We start from the raw sequence: 20,894 nt of genomic DNA, 5'->3' as shown, positions 1-20,894 counted from the left end.
TACCAGTCCAGTCCTTCTAGTTGCTCCATATCCAGACAGATCCAGTTATTTACACTATGTAAGTTCATGAAAATGAGTGCATTCTTGCACATTTACTGCTGTGCTTTGCAAATAAGGGTATTCAGATTATTTCAGTAAGTATTATTTAATATCTTTTATTTATTATGAACGAGTCTGACGAATATAATTATATCTTTGTTATTGCATTAATAACTTTGCTATATATCACATATAAATGCAGATAAAAATGAAAGAGAAGCTTGCGGGGCGTCTGCAAAAACTTTGAAGGTTGAAAAGGGATCCGCGCTCCCATAAAGGTTGAGAACCTCTGGCCTAAACGAAGGCTTGGATCGGCTGCCACTTATCTGATTGGTGGGCCATGGTGTTTTCCAGGTCACGCTGCCATTTCAATAGGCATTCGCTGCGCGCAGCGTTGGAGCCCATGTTCTGAGGTCGCCTCAAGCACAGCAGCGACTGGAATTAGGAGAGCACCCCGAGGAAGGAAAATAGCTCCTAACGCGGCCCCCCCCCCCCCCCCCTCCTCAGGTTTCTTGGATATTTTTCTTAAGTGGCCGGGTAGCCACCAGCTCAGTCAGTTACATTTTAACTGCGCGACAAAAGTTTAAAAAGCATTGATAAGGAGGTTTGACGATTACAAAGGGGGCAACATTAAAGTGGAATCTTACGTCGCTGCGGACTGCTATTTATGGAAAATCACATGTTATCGATTGACTTATCATCGCACGATTTTGTGCTTTTGGCAGAATTTGTGCAGTGTGCTTTAGACGCTTCAGCAGAAAGCTTACCATTGACTTGAAGGTTGTTTGATACATTTTTACAAGACTGGCATAATTATTCCTGCATCGCACAGTACATTCAAGGCTTTAAACGTGTTCTGCGTCTTGGATAACTACGGCTTAGAGAACTAAGGTCAAAGGTGAAAGTTCCTTCCCTACAGAGCCCATAGGGCAGCTCCCCTTGCCACTCCAGTACCGCACACAGCTCTGCCAGTGCTTGCCCAGTACTGAGCCCTCACCTTTCAGGTCCAGGTTTTTGGCCCCATTGATGACCTGGGTGACCATCCTGGTGTCCACCTTGAGCGTATGGGTGTTGCTGTTGTCCCGGGTGATGACCACATTGTGCCACTGGTTATCATTCAGTGGTCGCAGACTGTTCCCCTTGATGACATTGGGGCCGTTGCCAAGGTCAAACACATAGTGAATGTACCTGCAAAAAGAAGGAATGACTGAGTGACCAAGAGAAGCAGCAGCCAAAGCAGCAAATAGGTGCATCCTGCCGCCAGGCCAGAAACGTAATCTCACCCAGGGCAATACAGGCCAGCACCAGAACCCAGAACTGTCCTTACTACTGTACTGTCTGCACCCTGCAATTAAGTCATTTCAGAACCCATTTACCCAGGTAAAAAACATGCAAGACATCAACAACGCATGTCCTCTCAGCCAGGTCAAAAGCAGGCAGGCCTGGGAGGGTGTGTTGGTTGGGGGAGGGATGAAGTTTTTAAATTTCTGCATGTTATTTCCGAGGGAAAACATTCCTGCAAGAAGAGCAGGCTCTGTTCCCTGGGACAGTTTCAAAGGGAAAGTACATGCAGACTGCTTAAAAGTACAACAATGCAGGCCTTATGAAGATTGCCCCAGTATGCATTATCTAATGACACATGGACAAACTGTCAGGACAATACATTTTCCTGAATTTCAATCTGCATGTCTTTCACTCTCTCTGGGCCCCTGTATACATGAGTGTGTCTCCCTGGTCTCTGAATATATGCACGTTTCTCTCTCGGTGTCCCTGTGTACCCTTGTGTGTGTGTGTCTCTCTCTCTGGTTCCTTGTATAGATATGACTGCCTCTCTCGCTGGGTCCCCATGTATATGTTCATATGGGTGTCTTCCTCTCTCCCCCTGGATCCCTGTGCACATGTAGATGTCTCCCTCTCTCTACGGATCCCTGTGTACACGTGCATGTATCTCTCTCCCTGGGTCTCTGTATACATATGAGTCCCTCTCTCTCCCTGGGTCCCTGTGTACAAGTGCATGTCTCCCTATCTCCGTTGATCCCTGTATGCCTCTCTCACTCTTTGCCCGCTACATCTGAGTCTCTCTCTCTCCCTGGGTCCCTGTGTACATCTCTCTATCCATGGGTCCCTGCATACATGTGAGTTTCTCTCTCTCTCTCTCTCTATATAAATATATATAATATATTAAAAAACAACATGTAAAGGTAGTTATATGGATAGAAAGTGTTCCTAATGGATAAATATTGTACATACAAAATGCAAGAACAGTGTACAGATTCCCAGAGAATAAAGGTAAATTATGACTGCCTCTCTCGCTGGGTCTTATGTTCTTATCTTTATTAGTCTATAAAAAAAATTGAAAAACCACAAAAATATATTAGTTATTAATAAGGAATAATCACTGAGAAAAAGCACTATGTACACATCTCTCTACCCATGGGCCTCTGCATGTGAGGTTTTTTCTCTCTTTCTCTGGATCCCTGTGTACATATGTGCATATCCTTCTTTCAGTAGTTCCCTATGTACATTGCATGTCTCCCTGGATCCCTGTGTACATATGCATGTCTACTTTCTACTTAGATCCCTGTATGTCAGTATCTCTCTTTTTTTTTGAGTCCCTGTGTACATGTGCACGTCTCCATTTTCTCAATGGGTCCCTGTGTACTTGTGCATGTCTCGCAATCTCTCCCTGGGTCCCTGTGTAAATGGGCACATCTTGCTCTCTCTCTCTGGGTCCCTGTATACATGTGCATGGGTCCCTCTCTTCCTGGGTCCCTGTGTACATGTGCACGTCTCCATTTTCTCAATGGGTCCCTGTGTACATGTGCACGTCTCCATTTTCTCAATGGGTCCCTGTATACATGTGCACGTCTCCTTTTTGTCAATGTGTCCCTGTGTACATGTGCACGTCTCCATTTTCTCAATGGGTCCCTGTGTACATGTGCACGTCTCCATTTTCTCAATGGGTCCCTGTGTACTTGTGCACGTCTCCATTTTCTCAATGGGTCCCTGTGTACATGTGCACGTCTCCATTTTCTCAATGGGTCCCTGTGTACATGTGCACGTCTCCATTTTCTCAATGGGTCCCTGTGTACTTGTGCATGTCTCGCGATCTCTCCCTGGGTCCCTGTGTAAATGGGCACGTCTTGCTCTCTCTCTCTGGGTCCCTGTGTACATGTGCACGTCTCCATTTTCTCAATGGGTCCCTGTGTACATGTGCACGTCTCCATTTTCTCAATGGGTCCCTGTGTACATGTGCACGTCTCCATTTTCTCAATGGGTCCCTGTGTACATGTGCACGTCTCCATTTTCTCAATGGGTCCCTGTGTACATGTGCACGTCTCCATTTTCTCAATGGGTCCCTGTGTACATGTGCACGTCTCCATTTTCTCAATGGGTCCCTGTGTACTTGTGCATGTCTCGCGATCTCTCCCTGGGTCCCTGTGTAAATGGGCATGTCTTGCTCTCTCTCTCTGGGTCCCTGTATACATGTGCATGTGTCCCTCTCTTCCTGGGTCCCTGTGTACATGTGCACGTCTCCATTTTCTCAATGTGTCCCTGTGTACATGTGCACGTCTCCATTTTCTCAATGGGTCCCTGTGTACTTGTGCACGTCTCCATTTTCTCAATGGGTCCCTGTGTACATGTGCACGTCTCCATTTTCTCAATGGGTCCCTGTGTACATGTGCACGTCTCCATTTTCTCAATGGGTCCCTGTGTACTTGTGCATGTCTCGCGATCTCTCCCTGGGTACCTGTGTAAATGGGCACGTCTTGCTCTCTCTCTCTGGGTCCCTGTATACATGTGCATGTGTCCCTCTCTTCCTGGGTCCCTGTGTACATGTGCACGTCTCCATTTTCTCAATGTGTCCCTGTGTACATGTGCACGTCTCCATTTTCTCAATGGGTCCCTGTGTACTTGTGCACGTCTCCATTTTCTCAATGGGTCCCTGTGTACATGTGCACGTCTCCATTTTCTCAATGGGTCCCTGTGTACATGTGCACGTCTCCATTTTCTCAATGGGTCCCTGTGTACATGTGCACGTCTCCATTTTCTCAATGGGTCCCTGTGTACATGTGCACGTCTCCATTTTCTCAATGGGTCCCTGTGTACTTGTGCATGTCTCGCGATCTCTCCCTGAGTCCCTGTGTAAATGGGCACGTCTTGCTCTCTCTCTCTCTGGGTCCCTGTATACATGTGCATGGGTCCCTCTCTTCCTGGATCCCTAGGTTCATGTGCACGTTTCCATTTTCTCAATGGGTTTCTGTGTACATGTGCACGTCTCCATTTTCTCAATGGGTCCCTGTGTACTTGTGCATCTCTCGCGATCTCTCCCTGGGTCCCTGTGTAAATGGGCATGTCTTGCTCTCTCTCTCTGGGTCCCTGTATACATGTGCATGTGTCCCTCTCTTCCTGGGTCCCTGTGTACATGTGCACGTCTCCATTTTCTCAATGTGTCCCTGTGTACATGTGCACGTCTCCATTTTCTCAATGGGTCCCTGTGTACTTGTGCACGTCTCCATTTTCTCAATGGGTCCCTGTGTACTTGTGCACGTCTCCATTTTCTCAATGGGTCCCTGTGTACATGTGCACGTCTCCATTTTCTCAATGTGTCCCTGTGTACATGTGCACGTCTCCATTTTCTCAATGGGTCCCTGTGTACATGTGCACGTCTCCATTTTCTCAATGGGTCCCTGTGTACATGTGCACATCTCCATTTTCTCAATGGGTCCCTGTGTACATGTGCACGTCTCCATTTTCTCAATGGGTCCCTGTGTACATGTGCACGTCTCCATTTTCTCAATGGGTCCCTGTGTACATGTGCATGTCTCCATTTTCTCAATGGGTCCCTGTGTACTTGTGCATGTCTCGCGATCTCTTCCTGGGTCCCTGTGTACATGTGCACGTCTCCATTTTCTCAATGTGTCCCTGTGTACATGTGCACGTCTCCATTTTCTCAATGGGTCCCTGTGTACATGTGCACGTCTCCATTTTCTCAATGGGTCCCTGTGTACATGTGCACGTCTCCATTTTCTCAATGGGTCCCTGTGTACATGTGCACGTCTCCATTTTCTCAATGGGTCCCTGTGTACATGTGCACGTCTCCATTTTCTCAATGGGTCCCTGTGTACATGTGCATGTCTCCATTTTCTCAATGGGTCCCTGTGTACTTGTGCACGTCTCCATTTTCTCAATGGGTCCCTGTGTACTTGTGCATGTCTTGCTCTCTCTCTCTGGGTCCCTGTATACATGTGCATGGGTCCCTCTCTTCCTGGATCCCTAGGTTCATGTGCTCGTTTCCATTTTCTCAATGGGTTTCTGTGTACATGTGCACGTCTCCATTTTCTCAATGGGTCCCTGTGTACTTGTGCATGTCTCGCGATCTCTCCCTGGGTCCCTGTGTAAATGGGCACGTCTTGCTCTCTCTCTCTCTGGGTCCCTGTATACATGTGCATGGGTCCCTCTCTTCCTGGATCCCTAGGTTCATGTGCACGTTTCCATTTTCTCAATGGGTTTCTGTGTACATGTGCATGTCTCCCTCTCGTCCTGGACCCCTGTGTACATGTGCAAGTTTCCCTTTCTCAGTGGGTTCCTGTGTACATGTGCATGTCTCTCGCGCTCTGTCTGGGCCCCTGTATATTTGGGCATGTCTCCCTCTCTCCTTGAATCCCTGTGTACACGTGTGGGTCTCTCTCTGTCATGCTGTCTTTCTGTGGATCTGTGCATCCCCATGCAACGAGATGAAATCTTTCCCCCTTATCCTACCCCTTCACCAGTTCCACAGCAATGAAGTCGTTGCCATCGCCGCTGTTGAAGAGAATGAAGCCGTCGCTGGAGATGGTCTTGAACTGGAAGAAGAGGTGCATGGAGGTGTAGGCCTGCAGCGTGGCCAGGCTCAGGTAGCTGGCCTTGGTCTTAAAGGTGACGGGGTCAGCGATGATGGAACGCATGCCGAAGCGGGCCTTCAGCTCACAGTAGTCGATATCGCCGTTCTTGCACAGGTCGATGTAGAGCAGCCCGTTGAACATGAGGCTCTGCAGGTGTCCGATGAAGCTGGACGGAATGACAGACATATAGCGCTTCTCCGTCATCACGCCAGTCTCAATGTTATGGAACTCCAGGCGGGTGTGGTCTCCCACCATCGTACCTGCAGGAGCAGAAGGACAAGCAGGGAGAAACGCAGAAGAGAGGACAGGGTTAACGAAAAATAGCATTCAACAAATAAAGACCCAGATAACGGGGGCCTGGAGAATTGTCTACAGCAGGGGAGCTCACATCCATCCTTGGAGCCCCCCAGCCCGTCGGGTCTTAGGATACCTCTAATGAATGTGCAGGAGATTGATCGGCATGCACTGTATGCAAATATTTTTATGCATATTCATTAGGGGTATCCTGAAAACCTGGCTGGCTGGTGGGGGAGGGGGCAATGAGCTCCCTAGTGTCCCTTGGGCCCTGCTCCCCTTTCACCCCAATATTGTAGCACAAGGAGGCCCCCCCATGTCCTTGCATCCTTCGGGGGCTCTGCTTGCCATTCACTTTTCTTCAACGGAGGCAGCGTCATCCATTAGCACCGTCCTTACCTCTCTCTTAGGGCTGCATTTTCTAACTTCGCGGAGCTCCCTGAATTTGGCGGTAACGGGGGCGGGCCTGCCAAAGCCGGCAGCGATCGCACCACCGCGGAGTTATCGCCGCCGGCTTTCGCACCCAATAGCGCCACCGTGAAAGGTGGCGCTATTGGGCGCGCTACTGACGGCGATAACGTGGCCTACCTTATCGCCGCCAGCGGAGTCTTCGCAGCGTCCGCCCCGACTCCCCCTCTTCTGGTGCCGACTCCGCCCCTTTTTAGCTATCGCACACGAAAAGTCTCTTTTCGCGTGCGATACGGTAGGAAAATGACCCCCTTAGACTGCTCTCACTCCTTGCATATCGCTCTGTCCTTTAAAAGCTCACACGAGCTTCAATCAGTCCGGAATGTTTCTGCTTCTGTTTTAATTACCTTACAATGGTCTCACCCTAGTTTTAAAACAATTACTCTGGCTATCAGTGTAATTTCAGGCCCAGTGTCACATCTTAATGCTGGACTTTAGACCCTGAATCTATAAACCAACCTGAGCCCTGGGATCTGCAAACAAATCTTCCAAAAGAAGTTTAATTTATGGAGGGTAATTGTAGTGATGCACACACTGCCCGTCCTGCCCACAGGTAAACGTTATAACAAAGTGCAAGCTTTCACTCGGACTGAGCGGACGTGTTTCTCACGTCTTGCTCCTTTCCTCGGCACTCTCGGGGCGGGGGATTCTTTCAAACTCAGCCCATGGGGTTAGCTGTCTCACTCTCTTGTGCGCCCTTCCAGCAGCGCCAAAAAGCAAGCCAAAGTAACCTCTGAGAGATGCGCATTGTGACCTAGAGCCTGGAAGAATCGAGTCAGAAAGTCTCCAACATCAAGGGCACGCTTTTCCCTCAATATCATCCTGGAACAGAGGTGAGCAAACAGAGCTGCCGTCCCCCTTCCAGCCATGCGATTGGTTGGGCCCCCCACAAGTATAGTTACATTTCTCTTATGTATATCTGTACCTATAATCTATACATACAGATATATAGATCCTGGATTCCTGGTCAACCACTCAGCTCTTAAACCAGTTGCCAAGTGAGACAGCCACACTTCCAGGCAGTGCCAGAGACACTGGAGCCAGTTCAGCCTTGTCCCCTGCCTCCCACACACAATTACAACTTGTGAATTTATAATAACAGATTTTATATGGAAAAGGACATTAAAAGTTCCGCTTTTTGAGGTAAAAAATATCACAACATGTATATTATATTTACATGGACTGCTGTGATACCAACCAAAACACCCTGCCAAAAAATCCCCCCAAAACTGCCATACGGCATCAGGCATATTATGATGTGTGCTGGGTGTGGATATGACCCTCCGGAAGCCTACAGTAAACTACAATTGTAATACAGTAAATGTCCCATATCAAAACAGCAACAACCCTACCAATGAAAAGGCAACACTGAAAATATTACAGCAGGCTCTAAAACCCCAATATACCTCCTATTAGGAAACTAGAACAAGGCTGCTATAGATCGCCACACAGAAACTACAGGCTGGCACCTCAGTCACACATGCAGAACACACAGACCCTCATCAAATACAGAACAGAGAGACCATAAAATATAAACAGAAATGTACAGAGAAAAGCAGAACTGGAAACCACAACAAGCCAGATTCTGTATACAAAGCAACAATGGAAAAACAGAAAACAGAGTCATTCTTCATGAAACATAAAATCAAGAAATACAAATTCTCAGTAATACTAAACCCATACTAATAAAAAGAATAAATGTTTCAAAACACCTGATGAATAGAACATCTATTAATTAAACACTCATATTTAACTGTTTAGACATTTCCCAAACACCAACAAAATATTTTACATCAGCATCAGCAACATAAATCCTTGAAAGACAGAGCATTCTCAACAGCAGGACCACCACTATGGAACTCCATACCATCCGACCTGTGACAGGAACCCTGCCTACTGACGTTCAGGAAAAGGCTGAAAACATGGCTTTTTAAAAAAGCTTATCCAGACCTCAACTGATCCTTACCACTCAGTCAGTTGCTATCAGGCATTACAAACACTGTGTTAACATCTTCCTTCACTACATCAACTCCACTTCACTGTAAAATGTTTTGCAACATTCTAAATAATTTGCTCTTAGTTAATCTTCTTCTTTACTTTCTTCTGCTCCCAGTTTTACACTTCCCTGTTTTATTGTAACTGCAATTTTCTTACCATGCATTTGTTAGAATTTTTTAGTTATATGTATATATCACACCCTGTTAAATGTAAACCGACATGATGTGACTCATGTCATGAATGCCGGTATAATAAAAACACTAAATAAATAAATAAATAAATAAATAAATATTTTACAAACATCAAACACCACCCAATAATTAAAACCAATAAAGAAGTTAAAGAAATCCCCACATCTCAATTTCTGGGAGCTTTTGATTTCAGTCACCATGAGATTGTTATAGATTAGTTAGAGGTGGGGAGGGGAAGGAGATGCCCAAACTTTCTCCTCTCTCTCACGTGCTCAAAAATGCTCAATGCCATGTACATGCACACTCGCTCTTTCACACTCACCTTCATGCATGCTTACTTATACGCTCTCATACACATGCACTCTTATCTGATACACACACTCTCTCATGCTCCCAGACATACACTCTCATACACACTTGTTCTCATACTCCCATAATGCATGCTCTTTGACACACTCACTCTCACACAGTCTTCCACATACTCATACTCTCTCACGCACACTCTCTCCTGCTTTCACACATGCATGATCAGTCGCACATGCTCCCACAGAGGCACGCTCTCACACACACACAATGTCACATGTTTCCATTCACGATCTCTTGCTCATATGGACTTGCATGCTCATATTCATGCATGCTCACTCACACATATGCAAGCTTGATCACACGCACTCTTGCTCACTTTTCACCCCCTTGGCTTTTGAATTACAAAGAAAATGGGGGATCCAGGCTGGACTGCCTACTGATTATCCTGGAAGTTCCCCATGGTGTGGGTAAAGGAAGGCTAAAAGGCCCAGGGGGAGGGGGCAGTTAGTGTTATGTTTTGCTGTGGTCGAGCATAAGGGGGGGGGGGGGGAAAGCAGTGGGAGATCTGCTGGTTGCCTCCCTCAGGCAGAGGAAAGGCAGCAGCAGAGATGTGTGGTGAAGCTGCAAGACTACTTCCCGCTGCCATGCTGCTGCAGGGGGAGGGGCACCTGAGGAGAGCAGGGAGCAGGCCCCAGGCCCATGCTGCCACACAGCCAGGTGGGGAGGTCCCATGCTGCCGCCTCCCATGAAAATGAGGACGCAGACCACGGAGAGCCTCAGGGGAGGTTCCAGCTCTCTGAAAACTGCTACTGCAGGGCTGGTGTCGGTCACAGCGGCTCCACCAGCGTGGGTCATGCCGCCTCTGGGCACTCCTCTCTCTGACGATTGGTTGCTCCTCTAATGTTTGATTAAAACATGGTTATTTCGTCAAGCTTTTACTCGAACAGAACTGGAGCAGTAGGGATGAGTTTTGCCTGGTCTCTGGCTGGGAGGTGACTGTCCTTGGTGACCTTCCTCACTGTGGGTTCCAGCTTAGACAGAGAGAGAGTTCATGTTCTTATTAGACACTACAGGGAAGCCAGGCATATGCTGCTCCTTCTGCTTTGAGCATAACTAATGGTCATTAGGAATTAATCTACGCTATTAGAGCGAAGCAAACACAGTTTTCAACCTGTGCTGTACTGCGATCAGTGCCCCACACATGGCTAGAGATAGGCTTTTGTTTTGCATGAAAGTACAAAGGGCAACGAATGAGGCTATTTCCAGTTCATAAGAATGGTATGAACTGGAAATAGACCTTGGACAAATATACAGAAACATTTTCATGTAAAAAAAAAGCTACAAAATGGGACATTGGCGGGAACAGAGCTTGGCCTAGTCACGTTCCCGGGACGTGGCCCGAGTACGGTCCTGTCAGGTTAGGACCTCACCTGAGTACTGGCCCAGCTTAAGGCTGGGTCCTGGTCGCCGAGGCCCATCCCTAGGCCTGAGCCCAAGCCCAGTTGAGACTGGTTCCTGATCACTGAAGTCTGGGCCTAGGCCTGTGCCTGGGAAATTGGGACTCGGCCTTGGCCAGACCTGGAACTAGGTACAAGGCCTGGGCCTGGGCGACTCGGCCTCAGCTGGGTCCCGATGATGAAACCTGGCCTTGCCCAACTCCCACATTAAGTCTCGGCCTTCTCCCAATGACTTTAATATAAAAAGAAAAACAAATTGGACGAATGAACGCATATTTTTCATTTGCTCCAAAATTAATGAAATAAATGGAGGCAGCCATGAAACAAACAAACAAACCGAAGCAAAATTTACAAGTCTGCACCTCCCTGCTTATGGCTGTTTACTTCTTCTTCAGTCTTTCTCTCGCCTCTCAGGCAGGGATTCTTCTTGGGTTTTCCTTGCGTCCTTCACTCATTCTTTTGTTTTAATATTTGTGTTTTTAACCACTTGCACGTATTTTAGCTTGTGTTGAACACTTTGAGTGTAAAATAGGGAGAGCATATTTCTCTATCTGACCCAGGATAATAGGCTCATCAAGTCCTGGGTTTGCACCATTGCATGCAGGGAGATGTAGTTCCGATTTCCCTACATCAGACATCTCCATGCTTGCAAGGGGTGTAAAACCAGACAGGATCGTCTTCTCCAGGATGACATGGAGCCCTTTGGCCAGCCTTCCGCACAGCATTTTGAATTCAGTGAAAAAAAGAGCTTCCAGGTTACAATTCCGTGTGCTATCTCACGTGCCGCAGGACAGGCTTTACCCCGACAGCCCCTACTTCCGGGCTCTGTGTGGAAATATAAGAAAATTATTCCTTACCTGCTAATTTTCGTTCCTGTAGTACCATGGACCAGTCCAGACGGTGGGTTATGTCCCCCGTCCAGCAGATGGAGTCAGAACAGAGCTCGAGAGTGGCACCTCATAGGCTAGCGCACCCTCTGCTGGAGCTCAGTATCATGAATAACAAAGCTGAAAACAGCCAGGTAAAGAAGCAAGTTGGATCAAGAACCTGAAGTGAAACATCAAGAACAATAACAGGTGCGACCAGCAACCCAGGTCGCAACAGGCAAACTTGTGAGGAGCTGCAACCTCGAACAAAACAAGGTAGACGAGGAAAAATAGACAATAAGACAGTTATACAGTCAAAACCCGAGCAGGAGCTTAAAATCCCAGAGTGGTGGGCGTCTGGACTGGTCCATGGTACTACAGGAACGAAAATTAGCAGGTAAGGAATCATTTTCTTTTCCCTGTACGTACCAGGACCAGTCCAGACGGTGGGATGTACCAAAGCTTCCCTAAACCGGGTGGGCCCCCGAAAGCCCTGCTCGGAGGACCTGATCGCCAAAGTGGCCAGATCCCGAAGGAGCCAGGTGCAACCGATAGTGCCTGGCAAACGTATGCAGCGACTTCCATGTCGCCGCCCGGCAGATCTCCTGTGGCGAGACGGAACGAGACTCAGCCCAGGAAGTTGCCTGCGAGCGAGTAGAGTGAGCACGGACGCCCCTGGGTGGATCCCGACCAGAACCAATGTAGGCCGCCGAGATGGCATCCTTGAGCCAGCGGGCAATGGTCGTCTTTGATGCGGCGGCACCCTTCTTAGGTCCCGACCAGAGGACAAACAGATGATCGGAGACCCGGAAGTCATTGGTAACCTCCAAGTAGTGGAGGAGCACTCGCTTCACGTCCAGGTATCGGAGAGCCCGAGACTCCTCTGGAGAGAATGCCGGGAGTTCAATTGTCTGGTTCAAATGAAACGGAGAAACCACCTTTGGCAGGAAGGCAGGCACTGTACGAAGCGAGATCCCGGCATCCGAAATACATAGGTAGGGCTCCCTGCAGGATAGCGCTTGCAGTTCCGAGATACGACGGGCGGAGCATATCGCTAAGAGTAAGACCGTCTTCATGGTGAGATCCTTGAGAGTAGAACCTTGGAGAGGTTCGAAGGGAGCACCCGCCAGGGCCCGGAGCACTAGATTAAGATTCCACGACGGGCAGGGATCCCTGACCGGAGGCCGGACATGCTGAACTCCTTTCAGAAATCGGGCAATGTCCGGATGTTGAAGGAGAGAAGTCGTGGTCCGTACCAGGACATTCAAGGCCGCTACTTGCACTCTGAGAGAATTATACGCGAGGCCCTTATCCAAACCATCCTGTAAGAACTGAAGGATTAGAGAAACTGTCGCCTCCGTGGGCCGGGCCTCATGAGTGGAACACCAGGACTCGAAGACTTTCCACACTCGAACATAGGCAACCGAAGTGGAAGCCTTGCGGGCCTTAAGCATCGTCGAGATCACCGCCTCCGGATAGCCCCTGCGGCGGAGACGGCGCCGCTCAAAAGCCATGCCGCAAGACAAAAGAGTTCTGCCTGGTCGAAAAATACCAGACCCTGGTGCAGGAGCCGGGGAAGGTGACCCAGACGAATCGGTCCGTCCACCGCCAGGAGTAGCAGGTCCGCGAACCAGGGACGTCGCGCCCATTCCGGAGCCACGAGAATCACGAGGCCCGTGTGGTTCTCTATCCTGCGAATGACCTTGCCCACTAAGGGCCAGGGAGGAAAGACATAGAGCAACTGGTCCGCTGGCCACGGCAGCACGAGAGCATCTACTCCCTCCGCGCCGCGCTCCCGTCTGCGACTGAAGAAGCGCGGGGCCTTGGTGTTGGCAGCCGTCGCCATTAAATCCAGTCGCGGCGTCCCCCAGCGGTGAACAAGGAGTTCCATCGCGTCGTCGGAGAGAGACCACTCGCCGGGGTCCAGCCGCTGCCGACTGAGGTAATCCGCTCGGATATTGTCCACCCCGGCAATGTGCGAGGCCGCGAGCCGGGCGAGATGGAGTTCCGCCCATGCCATCAGGAGAGTGGTTTCGGCGGAGACGTGCTCGCTCCTCGTTCCGCCCTGACGATTGATGTAAGCCACGGTGGTCGCGTTGTCGGAAAGAATTCGCACCTCCCTGTTCCGAATCAAAGGGAGAAAACGCTGGAGCGCTAGACGTACCGCCCTGGTCTCCAATCGATTGATCGGCCACCGAGATTCCTCCGAGGTCCACAGTCCCTGTGTGGCGCTGCGGTCGCAGACGGCGCCCCAGCCCATGAGGCTGGCATCCGTGGTCACCACCACCCAAGTGGGAATTTCGAGCGAAACGCCGCGAGCCAGGTGGGCCGGCACCAACCACCACTTGAGGCTGTCCCGAGCCGCCTGAGGAAGAGGCAGAATCACTTGATACTCCTGTGAGACCGGTTTCCAACGGGAAAGCAGCGACGCCTGCAGGGGACGCAGGTGTGCAAATGCCCAGGGCACCATGTCGATCGTGGAAGCCATCACACCCAGGAGCTGCAAATAATTCCAAGCGGTGGGGTCCCCCAAGGACGCGAACTGACGTATGTGCTCCCTTAAGGAGAGGGCCTTGTCTGACCGCAGGAACACCATGCCCTGTTGCGTGTCGAAGGTCGCGCCCAGGAAGTCCAAGCGTTGAGACGGCACGAGGGAACTCTTGTGGAGGTTCACGACCCAACCCAGGGAGCGCAGGACGTCTAAGACCCTGGCCACCGAGGCCTGTCCATGCGAGAAGGACTTTGCCCTCACCAGCCAGTCGTCCAGGTAGGGATGCACTAAGATCCCCTCCTTTCGAAGGGCCGCCGCCACTACCACCATGATCTTGGTGAAGGTCCGAGGAGCCGTCGCAAGTCCGAAGGGTAGGGCCCGAAACTGGAAATGCTGTCCGAGAATCTTGAAGCGAAGGTAACGCCGGTGGTCCGGACGTATGGGAATGTGTAGATACGCCTCCGTCAGATCCAAGGAAGCCAGGAACTCCCCCCGATGCACTGCGGCAATTACCGACCGCAGTGTCTCCATGCGAAAACGGCTGACCCACAGGGACCGGTTGACCTCCTTCAAATCCAATATGGGCCGGAACGATCCGTCCTTTTTGGGAACTACGAAGTAGATGGAATAATGTCCCGAGCCCACCTCGGCGAAGGGGACGGGCACAATAGCCTCTATATCCTGGAGTCGGTCTAGAGTCTGCTGGACCGCCATTCTCTTGAGCTCGGAGCCGCATGGGGAGAAGAGGAACTTGTCCCGTGGCGGACGGACAAACTCCAAGGCGTAGCCGTGCTGGATGGTGTCCAGGACCCACTGATCTGCGGTAATATTTGCCCACTCCTCGAAGAATTCCGTGAGTCGACCCCCGATGGGCGGACCGGAGGAGTGGGCCGCTCTGGCATCATTGGGTGGATTTGGCGGAGGGATTCCCCTGCCCCGAGCCCTCTCTCGCGGGCCTCCGCCCGCGAAAGGACCGCGACCAAGGCTGTGGCCTGCTGGGGGCTGCACGAGGGCCCGGCTGCCGGTACGACCTGTAACGTCGCTGTGCCCTAGCTCTGGTTCTGGTGGAGGCAAACGCCCGATAGGGTCGCTGTCTATCCTCGGGTAAACGATGCACTGAGTTTTCTCCCAGCGATTTGATGATTTCATCCAGATCATTGCCAAAGAGAAACTTCCCCCGAAAAGGCAGGGATCCTAAACTCGACTTAGAAGAGGCGTCCGCCGACCAATTTCGAAGCCATAACAACCTCCGAGCGGCCACCACCGAGACCATGGACCGGGCCAGCACACGGAAGAGGTCATACAGAGCATCCGCCCCGTATGCAATGGCAGATTCTAGACTGTCGGCCTGAGCGGCCTCATCCGGAGGCAACTGCTGAGACGTCAGGAGCTGCTGAACCCAGAGTAGACTAGCCCTCTGAGTCAACGAAGTACACATGACGGCACGCATGCCTAGGGCCGAGACTTCAAACACTCGTTTGAGGAACGTTTCCAGCTTGTGGTCTTGCGTGTCCCGCAGGGCCGTCCCGCCAGTGACCGGGATCGTCGTCCTCTTCGTCACCGCTGATACCGCCGAGTCCACCTTAGGAAACCGGACGAGATCCAAGAAATCCTCCGGCAGCGGATACAATTTTTCCATGGCACGGGAGACCCTCAATGACGCTTCGGGGGCGTCCCATTCCCCCGTAAGTAGCTGCAGGAAGGATTCATGTACCGGGAAAGCCTTCGCCCGAGGCCTGAGGGCGGCTAGAACTGGATCTCCTTTCTTGGAACACGTCGCAACTGCCGGAGCCACCGGTGCCGGAGGGTCCGGCGGCGGATCCAAATCCAGCTCTTGCAGAGTCTGTTGGAGCAGATCCTGCAGCTCTTCCCTGTGGAAGATTCGTAGGGCGCGCGGGTCGTCGCCTTCCGCTTGGCCATCCAGTTGCGCCGGATCCGGAGGGTCCGAGGGGTCACATGCCGTCGCCCCAGCCGGACTCCGAGGCCCGGAGGGTGGTAAAGCTAGCTTAGGGATCTTGGGAGGAGCCGGTCCTGCTGCAGCGCCCCCCGGATCAGACAGGCCCTGTAAATATGCCATGTGCATTTTTAAAATAAAATCTGGTGAGAAAATCGGCAGACCGGGGGGCGCGCCCGAAGTAGATGACTCTTGAGGCAGACGCGCCGGCAGGCCCTCCTCGGAGCTACGAGGGAGGCGAGGTACGCCCCGAGCTGCAGAATTCTCCTCCTGGCCGTTTGCCGCGCCAGGGTCCCCCTCTAAAATGGCCGCCATTCCCGCCCTCGGCGGGGAAATGGCCGGCCCACGCTTCCCGGGCTGCGGGGAGGGGGGCGTCGGGAGAGACCCCGAGCCGTGCGCGGCGTCTTCCTCTCCTGGAAGGCAGCGCGGGCAAACCCCCTCCCTCGAGAGACGCGACCCCTGCTCTCCGCAGGACTCGCAACGAGCGAAGCGCGGCATCGGAACGCCGCGACGAGAAGGACGCCTCGGGGGGGGGGGGGCCGAAAAAGGATCGCACCGCGGGGGGGCCGAAATGGCCTGCACAACCCGCCCAAACAGTCCTCAGGCACCGGCGGGAAAAACCCCCTGCCGGCGCGCCCAGGCCCAAGAGAGATGTGCCGGGCCGCGGGACTGACAGCAAAAGAATGCCGAAGCCGGCTCCACCGGCTGAAGAGCGCTGAAAGGCAAAAGTACAAAAATTCAACCCTTACCCAAAACGTGAGTAGAGAACAGCAGGAGGAGGCAGAATAGAAATCGGAAGGCACGCCTCCTCAAAAATTTGCAGTGAAAACTTATTTTTTTATATATTTTTTTTTTTTTTTTTAAACTTGATCCAACCTGTTACCAGAATAAAGAAATGACAGGAAGAGAACTCAAAGAAGAGCAAAAACAAGTACGAAAACCTGTCACTCTGGGGAAGCTCTGGTTTCCCCAACTCACATCTGCTGGAGTCAGAAAGATACTGAGCTCCAGCAGAGGGTGCGCTAGCCTATGAGGTGCCACTCTCGAGCTCTGTTCTGACTCCATCTGCTGGACGGGGGACATAACCCACCGTCTGGACTGGTCCTGGTACGTACAGGGAATTGGCTTTGAAGCTCTATTTATTAAGGAGGTAGGTCTGTGCTATTTGCACCGTCTCACATGTGCCCTGCACCTGAGCAGCAGTTACTGCCATTGGCCCATCAGATTATTATATTATATTAGTAGGAAACAGGGCAGATCAGCCCCACTGAATTTCCCTAGAGTCACAGAGTGGCTGTTACAGACCTTTTCCATGACAGTAGTGCTTGCAGGTGCCCCAGGGAGTAAATTCTCAGCCTGCCTCTCAGATCCAGGCTACCTGCTTCATGAATAAAGACTGCGGCCTGTAGCCTGGCTTACCTACTCGCGTCTCTAGTGAGCCACCCATGGACCAAGAGAGCCACCTTGTGGCCATTACTGATAATACACTTGGAAGGACGTTTCTTTGTTTGGCAATTCTTTCACCGCTCGCTCGTTCTGTCAGAAGAAAAAGAGAACTGGGGAAAGAGAAGCTGAAGAACGGAGCTGGGATTTCAAACCCTTCCTCCCATATTCTTTTGAGGTCATGCACTGCCTGCCTGCTCTTGGCAGTCATTTTACCAAACTATATTATACTGTAAGTCTGAGCTGCAGAGGTCGTATTCATTTCAGGGATTCCTTATCCCCTCCCTGGGATTCAACGAGTAAGTTCTTGGTACACAAACCGCTTCTGGACACCTTAGACTGAGATCCGTGGAAAGCCTCTCACTCTGAACGTTTGATAATTGACGCAGCTCCCAGCAGTGCTTCAGGATTTCTTTAGTTTCACCTGTGGAGTTACCACTCCTGGGTTGAAGGGACTGGGGGCTTCTGAGTAATACAGGACGATTTAGCCTAGCCCTGCTAATATCTCTGGCAGGAAATGTTCCATTTATGAGCAGCAGACCAGGCTGAAAAGAAGGTGTTTATTTCTCTGTCTTAGACCATGGCTTTTAACTGAGACTGGCACATGTCCTGAGATATCACCATAGAAACAAGCAAACATGATGGCAGTAAAAGACCGCACGGTCTATCCATCTGCCCATCATCCAATTCATTTAGCATTAGAATTCCCATCACTCCCTCAGAGATCCCAGGCTCTCTTGAATTCAGACACTGTTTTTGTCTCCACCACCTCCACTGGGAGGCTGTTTCACACATCCCCCACCCTCTCTGTAAAGAAATATTTCCTAGGATTACTCCTGAGTCTACCCCCTTTCACCCTCATCTCAAGATCCCTCGTTCTAGAGCCTCCTTTCCATTGAGAGAGGCTCAGCTCCTGTGCAGGGAAACCTGGGAGATATTTGGATGTCTCTATCATATCTCCCCTATCCCACCTTTCCTCTAGGGTGTACATGCTTAGATCTTTAAGTCTATCCCCATCTAAATAAAATAATATTAACATCTAGGCCAGAACAGTAATTTCTAAGAAGTAAAAAAAAGGCATCAGAGTCTGATTGTGAAACTAAGGCAGTACTTTCTACCCATGGGGATTGCACCAATTTTGAAGCAACAATTATTTGCACCTGTCTTTTGTGCTACTGCTTTTTTTTCCAAGGAAAATGACCCATGTAAAGTTGAAAATGCAATTTGCAAGCATTATTTTATAAGAACATAAGAAGATGCCATACTGGGTCAGACCAAGGGTCCATCAAGCCCAGCATCCTGTTTCCAACAGTGGCCAATCCAGGCCACAAGTACCTGGCAATTACCCAAATACTAAGTCTATTCCATGTAACCATTGCTAATGGCAGTGGCTATTCTCTAAGTGAACTTAATAGCAGGTAATGGACTTCTCCTCCAAGAACTTATCCAAACCTCTTTTAAACCCAGCTGCACTAACTGCACTAACCACATCCTCTGGCAACAAATTCCAGAGTTTAATTGTGCGTTGAGTGAAAAAGAACTTTCTCCGATTAGTTTTAAATGTGCTACTTGCTAACTTCATGGAGTGCCCCCTAGTCTTTCTATTATCTTAAAGAGTAAATAACCGATTCACATCTACCCGTTCTAGACCTCTCATGATTTTAAACACCTCTATCATATCCCCCCTCAGTCGTCTCTTCTCCAAGCTGAAAAGTCCTAACCTCTTTAGCCTTTCCTCATAGGGGAGCTGTTCCATCCTCTTTATCATTTTGGTTGCCCTTCTCTGTACCTTCTCTATCACAACTATATCTTTTTTGAGATGCGGCGACCAGAATTGTACACAGTATTCAAGGTGTGGTCTCAGCATGGAGTGTTACAGAGGCATTATGTCATCCATCCTTTTTTTTGCCATTGCCTTCCTAATAATTCCTAATATTCTGTTTTGCTTCTCTGACCTAAACATGCTGCCAGGAACACCTCCTCTAGTTGCAGGAAAAAGTCCACAGCGTGCGTCGTGCAACATCACGCACATGTTCAGCTGAACTGAAGCAGGGTTCAGATGGTACAGCTACAGGTGTAAAACTGAAACTTGTCCTAAAAAATCTGGGTCTGAAAGACTGGAATTTATGGAAAACCATGATGCAATACATCAGTAGATGTTATGAGATAACTTAGCCACTAATTGACCATACCCCCAGCTTAGGCTTGCAGGACCTGAAAGAAATGCGCGTTATCCATAATCTACACCCTCACCCCCCTCTTCAGTGACTGCAAAGAGACAGCGGACATGCCTGCTGCTCTTACGAGAGGATGGGTCTCTTCTCTTTCACCTTGCTGTCTCCTTGTCTTTCCTCCTCAACTCTCCTCTTTATGAAAGAAAACTGGAAACCAGAGACAACGTGCAGTGCCAGGGGTGCCTGCACCTTCTAAGATGTGCATCCTTTCTGTAAAGGATCTGTGCGGTATTTAGTGGCACCAGGACCCCAGGCTCCTTTTCGTCCGGCCTCTGGCTCTAGCTAAGGGTGATGGAGAGTGGGAGTTAGTCTAGTTTGGGATGTGCTGAATTTCACATTTCTAGGCTAATCATAGAAACATAGAAACATAGAAATGACGGCAGAAGAAGACCGAATGGCCCATCCAGTCTGCCCAGCAAGCCTCACACATTTTTTTCTCTCATTCTTATCTGTTACTCTTAGCTCCTTGTTCTATTTCCCTTCCACCCCCACCATTAATGTAGAGAGCAGTGATGGAGCTGCATGCAAGTGAAATATCTAGCTTGATTAGTTAGGGGTAGTAGGGGCAGTAACCGCCGCGATAAGCAAGCTACACCCATGCTTATTTGTTTTACCTAGACTATGTTGTACAGCTCTTGTTGGTTTTTTTTTACTTCTCCCCTGCTGTAGAAGCAGAGAGCCATGCTGGATATGCATTGAAAGTGAAGTATCAGGCACATTTGGTTTGGGGTAGTAACCGCCGTAACAAGCCAGCTACTCCTCGCTTTGTGATTGCGAATCCTTTTTTTCTTCACCCCTGTTGTTGAAGCTATGCAGGATATGCGTGAAGCATCAGTTTTTTGTTTTTGTTTTTTTTTTTCCCCCTGCCGTTGTTTGTTGTTTGTTTGTTTGTTAATTTTTTTTTTTTCCCCTGCCGTTGAAGCAGGGGAATGAAGAAAAGTGGATCTATATTCAGGCAACAATCAACAAGAACTGAATTACATAGTCTGGATAAACAGATAAGCATGGGTGAGGCTTGCTTATTGTGGTGGTTACTACCCCTAACTAATTAAGCTAAAGCTATTTCACTTAGATGCAGCTCCAACACTGCTCTCCACATTAATGGCGGGGTTGGAAGGGAAATAGAATAAAAAAGGTTACTAAGAGCCAAGAGAAACATAAGTATGTGAGAAAAAAAAAAGTGCGAAACTTGCTGGGCAGACTGGATGGGCCGTTTGGTCTTCTTCTGCCGTCATTTCTATGTTTCTAATCGTCAGTTGGGATATTGT

General features: G+C 49.8%; 1 protein-coding gene across 16 annotated transcripts in view; it reads right to left on the bottom strand.

Annotated features, from left to right (window-relative positions):
• NRXN3 (neurexin 3) overlaps nucleotides 1-20,894 on the bottom strand; it is a 2,187,333-nt gene that overhangs the window by 1,237,038 nt on the left and 929,401 nt on the right. For 13 of the 16 annotated variants that reach the window (XM_029597682.1, XM_029597681.1, XM_029597685.1 and 10 more), the window contains 3 exons: nucleotides 19,032-19,044; nucleotides 5,803-6,184; nucleotides 1,037-1,227 (listed from right to left, as the gene is read on the bottom strand). In XM_029597682.1, the coding sequence (XP_029453542.1) occupies nucleotides 1,037-1,227; nucleotides 5,803-6,184; nucleotides 19,032-19,044 (586 nt within the window). The remainder of the gene's footprint in view (nucleotides 1-1,036; nucleotides 1,228-5,802; nucleotides 6,185-19,031; nucleotides 19,045-20,894) is intronic. The other 3 variants (XM_029597679.1, XM_029597677.1, XM_029597678.1) reach the window with 1 other exon arrangement.

Source organism: Rhinatrema bivittatum, chromosome 4, assembly GCF_901001135.1.
Source record: "Rhinatrema bivittatum chromosome 4, aRhiBiv1.1, whole genome shotgun sequence".
NCBI classification, from domain to species: Eukaryota; Metazoa; Chordata; class Amphibia; order Gymnophiona; family Rhinatrematidae; genus Rhinatrema; species Rhinatrema bivittatum.
Note: the sequence above shows the minus strand (reverse complement) of the source record. Positions and strands in the feature narration are given on the sequence as shown.